This window comes from Balaenoptera acutorostrata, chromosome 10 (assembly GCF_949987535.1).
Source record: "Balaenoptera acutorostrata chromosome 10, mBalAcu1.1, whole genome shotgun sequence".
Taxonomy (NCBI): Eukaryota; Metazoa; Chordata; class Mammalia; order Artiodactyla; family Balaenopteridae; genus Balaenoptera; species Balaenoptera acutorostrata.
The window spans coordinates 31,046,009-31,058,428 of NC_080073.1; the positions used below are offsets into that span (position 1 = coordinate 31,046,009).

At 36.4% G+C, this 12,420-nt stretch overlaps 1 protein-coding gene across 19 annotated transcripts in view; it reads left to right on the top strand.

Moving 5' to 3' along the window:
- Positions 1 to 12,420, top strand: part of CFAP20DC (CFAP20 domain containing) — a 271,882-nt gene that overhangs the window by 114,542 nt on the left and 144,920 nt on the right. For all 19 annotated transcript variants that reach the window (XM_007192357.2, XM_007192356.2, XM_007192358.3 and 16 more), the window contains one exon: positions 4,683 to 4,839. In XM_007192357.2, the coding sequence (XP_007192419.2) occupies positions 4,683 to 4,839 (157 nt within the window). The remainder of the gene's footprint in view (positions 1 to 4,682; positions 4,840 to 12,420) is intronic.

Here is a 12,420-nt window from a genome sequence, read left to right on the forward strand (position 1 = left end):
TCAAGATTGCTGTCTTTCCTGTGCTTATTTCTTAAGGACCCATAATTATAAATATTTTAGATCAAGAGCTCTTCCCTGATGGCCTAGAGTTGCACATAGGAATAAAGTGATTAGTGATCAAGAAAAATGCAAAAAAGGGATTTTAAGAGTGAATGATATCCCCAAGAATAATGAAAATATTTTATAAAGATCAGCTGTAATTCAGATAACCCACCTGTTAATAGTAGAGAGTTCATACTCTTTTCTAAAACTTCAGAAAATTATCACAGAATTTATATGAATAATGAGTTATTTGTGGAAGCTTATGAAAATTGTAACCTTTATAAATATCAGCTAAACCAAAAAAAAATTTCTATCCACTAAACTAAAAAAAATTTTCTGTTTCCTCTAACCAAGGAAGATTTGTGAAAGATATTCCCATCTTTTCCAGGAATTACTCCCATCTGTACTTCTAAGAGATGGATTCACTAAATAACTTACCAGTTCTCACACATTTATGGTGTTTGTCAAATGATGATATAATGAAAGATTGAAAGTATTTGTGTAGGCATGTATGTATATGCATGTCTTCGTATATTCATACACACACATGCATACCATTGTTTGTTAAGTACTTTCCGTGAAGCATGAGTCCAGGCAGAGGGAATAAAAGCAGTTTGACTGGGATATATAAGAAGTGTGTAAATCACACCTACAACACAAGCAACAAAATCAAAAGTAAACAACAACTGGGATTACATCAAACTAAAAAGCTTCTGCACAGCAAAAGAAACCATTAACAAAGTGAAAAGACAACCTATGAAATGGAAAAAATATTTGCAAGCCATATATCTGATAAGGAGTTAATATCAAAAAATATACAAAGAACTCATACAACTCAATAGCAACAAAACAATCCAATTAAAATGGACAAAGGACCTGAATAGACATTCTTCCAAAGAAGATATACAAAAAGCCAACAGGTATATGAAAAAATGCTCAACATCGCTAGTCATTAAGTAATTGCAAACTAAAACCACAGTGAGATATAACTCATACCTGTTAGAATGGATATCATCAAAAAGACAAGAGACAAATGTGTATGATTGCAGAGGAAAGGGAACCTTTGTGCTTTGTTGGTGGGATTGTAAATTGGTATAGCCACTATGGAAAACAGTGTGGAGGTTCCTCAAAAACTTAAAAATAGAACTACCAAATGATCCAGCAATTCCACTTATGGGAACATCGTCAAAGGAAACAAAAGCACTAACTCAAAAAGATATCTGCACCCCCATATTCATTGTAGCATTATCTACAAGAGCCAAGACATGGAAACAACCTAAGTGTCCGTCTATAGATGAATAAGGAAGTTGTGGCATATATGTACAATGGAATATTTTTCAGCCATAAAAAAGTGAGAAAATCCTACCATTTGCAACAACATGGATAGACCTTGATGACATTTTATGCTAAGTGAAGTAAGTCAGATAGAGAAGGATAAGTACAGTATGATCTCACTTATACGTGGACTCTAATGAAAACAAAGCAAAACAAAACCCACCAGACTCATGGAAAAAGAGATCAGATTTGTGGTTACTAGATGTAGTGGGGGGTGAGGGTGAGGGCAGAGCAGGAATTGAAGGAAAGTAATCAAAAGGTACAAACTTCTAGTTATAAGATAAATAAACACTAGGGATGTAACGTACAGCATGGTGACTATAGTTAACCCTGCTGATGAGCTATATAGGAAAGTTGTTAAGAGAGTAGATCCTGAGAGTTCTCATCACAAGGAGAAATCTTTTTTTTTTCTTTCTGTTGTATGTGTATGAGATGATGGATGTTAACTAAATCTATTGTGGTAATCATTTCACAATACATATAAATCAAATCATCATGCAGTACACCTTAAACTTATATAGTGATGTCAATTATTTCTCAATAAAACTGTGGAAAAAAAGAGAAAAAATGGGTGTAGTAGGTAAGGGCCTGGTTTCCTGGACTTGCGCTGTTTAAAGGAGGTCGACACCAGTTCCCAAGCAGATCTGGCAGATTCTGATTGGGTCTTCAGGTGCAGCCAGCTGGAGGGTTCATCTAAGCAGAGAATAAAGGGGGAGGGTCCTGAGAAAAAATGCCCAGCACATTCCCATACCTCCCTGGGCCTGGAAGCCCTTATTAGTTGTTCAAAACGAAACTCAGATGTCACCTCCAAGCATTTCCTAGACGTAGGAAGACTCAAAATATTTATTTCAAAAAAAAAAAGATAATTTAAAAAGCAGTTATTAACTCTAGAAATCTAAAGAAGTTGCATAAGGAAAGGAAAGGTAATCATAGAGCATCACTTGGCTCAGTTGTGTACAATATTTACATAGTCACAATAAGGTAAACACAGAATATGAATTTTAAAGAAAAGAGAGAAAGAGAAAGAATGAGAGATAATTATCTAGGGAGGATGGAGTCAGAAAAGTTAGGTGTATAAGTGAGCTAAAAATCTTATCTACCATAATAGGAAGTCAGCAGATAATGTCTAAAATTGATGAATCAAGAGGTATTATTTTAAAATACAGGGAGAGGCTTCCCTGGTGGCGTAGTGGTTGAGAATCTGCCTGCCAATGCAGGGGACACAGGTTCGAGCCCTGGCCTGGGAAGATCCCACATGCCACGGAGCAACTAAGCGCGTGTGCCACAACTACTGAGCCTGCGCGTCTGGAGCCTGTGCTCCGCAACAAAAGAGGCCGCAGTAGTGAGAGGCCCGCGCACCGCGATGAAGAGTGGCCCCCACTTGCCGCAACTAGAGAAAGCCCTCGCACAGAAACGAAGACCCAACACAGCCAAAAATAAATTAATTAATTAATAAAATAAAATACAGAGAGAAAAAAGGGTTAAGAGTTGACAGTATGATTGCATGAGTGGAAAAGTGACAAAGGGCTACATTTTGTATAAAACTTGTTAAGCCCGTGTCTAACACCTGATAAGCACTTAGCACCTATGGGGAAGAATGGATGAATGCGATTCCTGATAGGACAAACCAGCTGAAAGATTGGAATTGGGGCATAATGTTAAGTTTTTAAGGAATGGAACCCAAATTTGTAACAACAATAATAATGCTAGTATAATAATGTTAATAATTAGTGTTGGATAGCTGGAAACCCCAGTACCTCCATATAACCTGGATTTTACCAAGCCATGGTGTTTCACCATATGGCATGCATATTGGATTTGTCCCTTACATTTCACTTCCTATGCTAGCCTTCAAACCAGACCCTCCTCACTTCATGCTTAAATGACTGATGGAGGCTAATTGGTGCTTCTGTGCCTCAGTCTGTCTCTACTCTGCCTCAGCCTTCTTCCCAGTACCACTCTACCACCCCAAACATTCCTGCATCAGGGTTAGTCCAGACTTCCAATACTCTACTTTTCTCCCATTCGGCTTCAAGAACCACAGTGGCACTTGACCCTCTGGGATCCAAGTTTCTCTTCTTGATCTTCCAGCTCCTCCAGAACCTGGCCTCACTGCCCTATCCCACATTACTTCCCACACTTCCCCAGAGCGCCCCATCCCGCTGGTCAAGTCAACCTTATTGTTACATCACACTCAATCCTACCTCCTACCTTTTATTACACCTGACTCCTTTTTCCCCGAAAGACCAGAGCATTCTCATCACCTGGGAATAAAATGTTACTGTTGAGACATCTACAAAGAAAATAATTTTACATATTTAATCAATAATTTACTGCAATCTCTTTTACTTTTCTACTATGGAAACAAGCTCTGGTTCTCCTCCATATTAAAATCAATACTTCTAAATGGAATTTGACTTTTAAAATGACATTATTATTTCCTTTATCAATTAATGTATCTTTTACTTTTGATAAGTTAATAAAACAGACCTTATATAAACTGTGCTTCTAAGCAAATAATGGAGGAGCCTAATATTTTAATCAAAGCACAGACAATTTTAAATACTGCTTTTCTTTTAACTGCAAAAATTCTTTTTTCTGCTTTTGCCCTGCCATCTTATATATGTCATAATTTTTTACTAAATGATTATTTGCTCCTTTTCTTTAACTCAGTAAGACCATTTAGAGAATTTATTTGATGAAGTATTGAGGGGTCTAATTGTTTAATGGGCAGAAATTAGTCCCTGCAAGAGTACTTTAAAAACTGGCAAATACCTGGCATAATTACAAATTCTTTAGAAGAATCTATTTCTGTACAATAGGTTAATTGGTTATAAATAAACAGCAATGGCTGCAGTTTAGACCCAGCTTCTAATTTCAGTTTCATCCGTGCTTTTTTTTTTAACAAATATAAGTGGCTAAGTGTGATCAAATTAGTCCTCTTGAAGGAACAATTGGCTACTTATCCTTGATTTTCAAGATTTAAGTGGTCTAATGCACCTACAATTAGCTTCCGACTAGCATACTGCCTACTGATCTAGAGTTACTTCCCTAAGTTGTCAAAGCCTTGTCTCACCATGGGAACTCTTTAGCCAGATGACCGGTGTACAGTTTAGATCATGATGATTTCTTTGGAAGAATCAAGACAATTTTTAAGAAAATCGAAGCCAAAACAGATAGATTTGCCTAAAGGGGAAAATTGCTTTGGGGCTGGTTGATCCAGACGATTGCCTCAATTCTGAACTTTGCATTTCATTTATGTGATTTTACATAGTACTTACTCCTCTTTCCCTTTTTAATTTTAGTGGTGCAATCTATGCATTGACTTGGTGGCATTTACCAGTGAAATATTCAAAGGAGCATTTTTCCAGTCACTGGATGGAATTATTGTCTCAGCTAACTGTAAGCTACGGAAGATCTTCACTTTAAAATGCAAGCCTCAAGACACTGCTGATAAAGATGGTATGTTCAAGCTGCTATTAAGATTTTTTAGTTCTTCAATTTTTAAAAAATTAGACATGCCTTTGGACAGTAAGAGTACATGGTAGTGGTTTTTGAAAATTTATCTTACTCTATTTAATTGTGGAAAGAACACTTAACATGAGATCTATTTCAACAAATTTTAAAGTATACAATATTTTATTGTTGACTGTAGGTACAATGTTGTACAGCAGATCTCTAGAGCTTATTCATCTTGACTGAAATTATATTAATATATTAATTTTCTAATGATCATGTTAAAATAGAAAGATGGTTGAGTTATTCCTCATATTATTTCTAAAGAGACTGGAAATAATACATTAATTACTCATTAAATAATTAATAAATATACTCTGCAGGAAACTGAGCCATCTAGAATTCATAAAGCAGCACAAACTCTCCTGCTAAGATAATCTTAAACAACTGAAAGTATTGAGAGACTACTTGATGCTTCTTTTTGAGTTTCGTCTGGGATTATTTTTAACAAAATCAATTCTTCTAGAAGCCCAGGAAACAGGACTGCACATAAGATGGCAAAGGCGATTTCTTAGAAGTTTGCATGTAGACTTTAGATTTGTGCTCCATCTGGATGAGTGCCTATGAAATCCTTCTGTGTTTCATTCTGTGGAACAGGACACTGTAAATTTCATTTGATAATAAAACACAGCAATGCATTTACAGTTCCCCAAAGAGATCATAAGCCAGGAAGTATGGCCACTCATATACCACTTAAAGGCTATACAGGAAAGTGAAAGATTTCATTTAAAAAAAAATGGCACCCAGCTAATAAGAAACCTCAAAATTTATAGAAATATAGGTAAATTCTACATCAGATCATAAGAGGTAAATCATAACCTAATTAATACTTTTAATAAATGTAAGGAAAAAAGTGAATCAAAAATTGGCAGATTAAATACATGTTTTTATCTCTGATTTTTCATTAAGCTGCAATAAAATTATAACATAGGAATAAACATGGTATAAATCCACCAAAATGAAGAGGGGATAACAACATAAAAATGTTCATAAATTGTGTAAGATTGAGGAGTGACAACTGACTTAGAAGAGCAGAGAAAGCTGAAACTTTTAGGTTTACAGAGATTTACCAGTAAGATTCATAACATAGAACCTCAGGTGGGATAAAGAATTGGCTGTCCTAGGAGAGGGTTCAATATGATGGCATAGGAAGATACTGAACTCAGCTCCTCCCACAGACACAACAAATCTACAACTACATATGGAATAATTGTCTCAGAAAGGACCTGAAAACTGGATGAATAGAGTCTTCCACAACAAAGGGTTAAAGGACAGCATCAAGACAGGTAGGAGAGGCAGAGATAAGTCTGCGCAAGGGAAAAAAACCACACCCCAGCCACAGCAATCCACAAATGGGAGCAATCACAAGGGTATGGATCTTTTCCCTGAGGAGAAGGATATTTGAGCTCCACATCAGGCACCCCAACTGCTAGGTCCTACGCAAGAGAGACAAGACTCCAAAACACCTGGCTTTGAAAACCAATGGGGAATATGTCCAGGAAAACTATAGAACTGCAGGGATCAGAAACCCACTCTTAAAGGGCTCACATGCAGACCCACCAGACCCAAAAACCAGTTGACCCACAGGACACAAACACCAGTTGAAAAGCACATGGATCATAGGTGAAGGGGTCCTACTTACTAATCTCGAAGCATCTGCTGGAGAGGCAGGAACCAGTTGGGACACTCTCCCAGGACTGAAACACTGGCAGTAGAGCTTTTTGCAATCTTGGGCTAGTTTGTAATGTCAGTGCTGGCAAGCACCATTTTGGAATTCTCCCTCTAACCTATTATGCCAGTGGGCCCACCCTACTGGGAACCCCACCCTTAGGGCTGTGCCTTGGCTGGGCACTGCAGCCAGTCTGGGGACCAGCCCCACCCACCAGTGTACCACCGCAACTCCAAAACTAGAAGGCACACACAGCCCACATAGGGAGGCAGCCATTGAATGCTTGGCTCTGGTGGCCAAGCAGGATTGTGCTTCTGAACCCCACAGGACATGTCCTAAATAAGACCACTCCTTCAAGACTGGGAGAGATAGCTGATTCACCTGATACGTAGAAACAAACAGAGAATAAAGCAAAATAAGGAGACAGAGGAATATGTTCCAATTGAAAGAATAAGATAAAACCTCAGAAAAAGAAATAAATGAAACAGAGATAAGAAGTCTCCTGACAAAGAGTTCAACGATGATCATAAAGTTGCTTATCAAACTTGGAAGAAGAATGAATCAACACAGTGAGAACTTCAACAGAGAGAAAGTATAAGAAAGTACCGAAGAGAATTAGTAACTGAACTGAAAATTACACTAGAGGGGTTCAACAGCAAACTGGATGAGATAGCAGAATGAATCAGTAAGCTTAAGACAAAGCAATGAAAATCACTCAGACAGACCAGCAAAATGAGAAGAGAATTTTAAAAGTGAAGATACCTTAAGGGACCTTTGGAACAACTTCAAGAGAAATAACATTCACATTATAGGGATCCCAGAAGGAGAAGAGAGAGAGAAAGAGCCAAAACAATTATTTGAAGAAATAGTGGCTGAAAACTTCCCTAATATGGGGAAGGAAATAGACATCCAGGTCCAGGAAGCATAGAGTTCCAAATAAGATGAACCCAAAGAGACACACACACCAAGACACATTATAATTAAAATGGTAAAAGTTAAGGATAAAGAGAGAGTCCTAAAAGCAGCAAGAGAAAAACAACTCGTTACATACTAAAGCCCACAAGGCTATTAGGAGATTTTTTAGCATAAACTGTACAGGCCAGAAGAGAGTGGCTTGACATATTCAAAGAGCTAAAAGGAAATAAAGTCCAACCGAGAATTCTGAACAAGGTTATCATTCAGAATTGAAGGAGAGAGTAAGAGTTTCCAAGATAAACAAAAGCTAAAAGAATTCATCAACACTAAGCCAGCCCTAGAAGAAATATCAAAGGGACTTCTTTAAGCTGAATAAAAAGTAGCACTAATTAATAATAAGAAAATGTATGAAAGTAAAAGTCTCACTAAGAAAAGGTAGATATATAATAAAGGTAGTGGATCAATCACTTACAAAGCAACCACGAAGGTTAAAAGACCAAAATGGTAAAAGTAACTAAAATTACGATAATTAGTTAAGGGAAGCATGCAAAAAGATGTCATCAAAAGTACAAAACATGGGGAGGGGTAGTAAAAAGATAAAGCTGTGGAATGTGTTCAAAATTAAGCTGTCACCAACTTAAAACTGGCTACAGTTTACATAGGATGCTGTATGTGAACCTCACAGTAACCACATACACAAAAACTTTATAGCAAATACACAAAAGAAAATGAGAAATGAATCTAAACATAACACTAAGGAAAACCATTGAGACACAAAGGAAGAGAGAAAGAGAAGAAGAAAGAAACAGAGGAACTACAAAAAGAGCCATCTTCTCAATAAACACAGAAAAAGCATTTGATAAAATTCAACATTTATTTATGATAAAAACTCTCAACAAAGTGAGTATGGAGGGAACTACCTCAACATAATAAAAACCATGTATGACAAGCCCACACCTAACATCATACTCAACAGTGAAAAGATGAAATCTTTTCCTCTAAGATTAAGAACAAGACAGGGGTGCCCACTCTCACCACTTTTATTCAACATAGTATTGGAAGTCCTATCAAGACCAGTTAGGCAAGAAAAAAAAATAAAAGGCATCCAGATTGGAAAGGAATAAGTTAAACTGTCACTATTTGCAGAAGACATGATATGATATGTAGAAAACCCTAAAGACTTCTCCAGAAAAAATGGTGGAATGAATTTAGTAAAGTCACAAGAAACAAAATCAATATACAGAAATTTGTGGCACTTCTATACACTAATAATGATCTATCAGAAAGAGAAATTAAGGAAACAATCCCTTTTTACAGTTGCATCAAAAGGAATAAAACACCTACTAATAAATTTAACCAAGGAGGTAAAAGATCTGAATACTAAAAACTATAAGACACTGATGAAAGAAATTAGAGAAGACACAAATAAATGGAAAGATATTCTGTGTTCATGGATTGGAAGAATTAATATTGTTAAAAAGTTCATACTACCAAAAGCAATCTGAAGATTCAGTGCAATCCTTATCAAAATTTCAATAGCATATTTCACAGAACTAGACCAAATAATTCTAAAATTTGTATGGACCACAGAAGATTTCAAATAGCCAGAACAATCTTGAGAAAGAAGGACAAAGCTGGAGGTATCATGCTTCCTGATTTCAAGCTCGACTGCAAAGCTCTAGTAATCAAAACAGTATGGTACTACCATAAGAACAGATACACAGATCAGTGAAGCAGAATTGAGAGCCCAGAAATAAACCCACACATATGTGGACAATTAATTTACAACAAAGGAGCAAAGAACATACAGTGGAGAAAGGATAGTCTCTTCAGTGAATGGTGTTGGGAAAACTGGATAGCCACATGCAAAATGTAACTAGACCACTATTTTACACCATACATTGAAGTTAACTCAAAATGGATTAAAGACTTGAATGTAAGACCTGAATCCATAAAATTCCTAGAAGAAAACACAGTAACCTCATTGACATTGTTCTTAGTGATGTTTTTGTGGAACTGACTCCAAAGGCAAGGGAAACAAAAGCAAAAATAAACAAATGGAACTACATCAAGCTAACAAGCTTCTGCACAGCAAAGGAAATCATCATCGAAATAAAAGGCACCCTACTGAATGGGAGGAGATATTTGCAAATCATATATCCAGTAAGTGGTTAATGTCCAAAATATGTAAAGAATACAGACAAGGGACTTCCCTGGTTTTGCAGTGGTTAAGAATCCGCCTGCCAATGCAGGGGACACGGGTTCGATCCCTGGTCCAGGAAAATCCCACATGCTGTGGAGCATCTAAGCCTGTGTGCCACAACTACTGAGCCTGTGCTCTGGAGCCCACAAGTCACAACTACTGAGCCCACACACCCTAGAGCCCACGTGCCGCAACTACTGAGCCTGCATGCTGCAGCTACTGAAGCCCACACACCTAGAGCCTATGCTCTGCAACAAGAGAAGCCACCACAAGGAAAAGCCAGCACACCACAATGAAGACACAACACAGCCAAAAAAAAAAAAAAAAGAATACAGACAACAACAACAAACCTGATTAAAAAATGGGCAGAGGGTCTGAATAAACATTTTTCCAAAGAAGACATACAGATGGCCAACAGACACATGAAAAGATGTTCAGCATCACTAATTATTAGGGAAATGCAAATCAAAACAACAATGAGATATCACCTCACATCTGTAAGATTGACTGTTATCAAAAAGACAAGAAATAGCAAAATGTTGGAAAGGATGTGGAGAAAAAGGAACCCTCATACACTGTTGGTGGGACTGTAAATCAGTGAAGCCACTATGGAGACCAGCATGGAGATTCCTCAAATAATTAAGAAGAGAACTACCATATGATCCAGATATTTCATTTCTGGGTATTTATCTGAAGAAAACAAAAACATTAAGATGTATGCATCCCTGTGTTCATTGCAGCATTATTTACAATAGCCAAGATATGGAAACAGCCTAAGTGTCTATTGATGGATGGTATATAAACACAGTGGAATTCTACTCAGCCACAAAAAAGAACAAAATCCTGCCAGTTGCAACAACTGGATGAACCTTGAAGGTATTATGCTAAGTGAAATAAGTCAGATGGAGAAAGACAAATACTGTATGATTTCACTTATATGGGGAATCTAAAAAAACAAAACAAATGAGCAAACAAAATAAAACAAAAACAAACTCCTAGATACAGAGATCAGATTGATAATTACCAGAGGGGAAGAGGTTGGGGGAGTGGGCAAAATGGGTGAAGGGGGTCAACTCTATAGTGAAAGGGGTAACTAGACTTGTGGTAGTGATCACTTTATAGTGTATACAGATGTCAAATTACAATGCTGTACCCTTGAAACATATCTTTTTTTTTAAATAAACTATAACAATATTAACACAGCCAACATGTTAAAAAAAAAAAAAGAAAAAAGAACTGTCAGCCCTAGGTACTGCTATAGGCAGGGATAAAGGGTATGGCTAAAAACAGGTAGATTGGTTAGAATTCTGTATCGGTTACTATAGGACCCCAGATCCCCTCTCCAACTCCATACAACCATGCAACAGGACCTTTATCCTCTAGAGACACTAAAGTAGAGTGCCTGAACTCAGGTACATCGAATATATGGTAGATAGACACCAAAACTAATAGGAAGAAGTAAATAGATAAGTTAGGAATAGATACATGTTCTTCTCAGAGTTAAGAAAAGATATTGCATCTATAAAATAATATTTTTTCCTGCTTTACTCCAGTAAACATTTTATTGAAGTATATTATATTATAAACTTTTATATACATATAGAAACATTTATAAATTATAGGCATACAGCATGAGGAATTACCATAAAGTGAGCACATTTGTTAACCACCACCCAGATCAAGAAATAGAACATTACAAGCAGCCTAGAAGCCCTCTTTATGTCCCATCCCAATCATAACCGTCTTCCTTCCTCTGAGAGGTAACTCTGTCCTTACCTCTAACACCACATATTAATTTTACCTACTTTTGAACTTTATATAAATGGAATCATATGGTACATACTCTTTCATAAATACATTCTTCCCAGTACACATAGAGATTCATCTATGTTGGTGCTGATCTTCAGTACTGTATAGTATGCCATTGTATGTATATTCCACAATTAATTTTTCCATTTTAGGCTATTTCCAGTAGTGCTGCTTGAATCATTCTACATTTCTCTTGGAGCATCTATGTAGGCATTTCTTTGGCTATTTAGTAAGGAGCTGAATGAATACATACTTTAACGTTCTTAATTTCAGTTATTATTTTTTTGATTCTAGAATTTTATTACATTCTTTTTTATAGTTTCCATTCCTCAACTGAAATTCTTTATTTTGTTATCTAATTCCTGAAATATATTAATCAGAGTTATTTTAAAGGCCATGGCTCATAATTCCAATACCTGACTCTCCTGTGGGTCTGTTTCTATTGCCTGTTTTAGTCTTGGTGTTGTCTCCTGGTATGCCTGGTAAGTTTCAAGTGAATGTTGGACACTTGAAATCAAAAACTATAGAGTTACTTTGAGACTTTGTATTGTATTGTCTTCCTCTAGAGATGTAAAACCAAAAATATAAAATAAAAAGGAAGACGTTCAAAAAACTGAAAATAGGATGGAAATGTTAAGAATATTAGAAGTTAGTCCAAGAGGTTAACCATCAGAATAATAGGATTCCAAGATGAGAGACTAGAGAAAACAGAAAGGATGAAATATAAGATTTCCCAAAATTGAAGGCCAGATATTTTCAGTTGACATAATTCATCAAAAAAAGACTCACTATTGTGTAATTTCAGAACAAGAGGGGAAAAAAAAAAGATCTTTTAAGCTTCCAGGATTTTTTTAAATACATACAGTGGTTACATACAAAGGGTTATAAATAAGAATGATGTCTGACTTTATACAGCAACCTTAAATGGTAG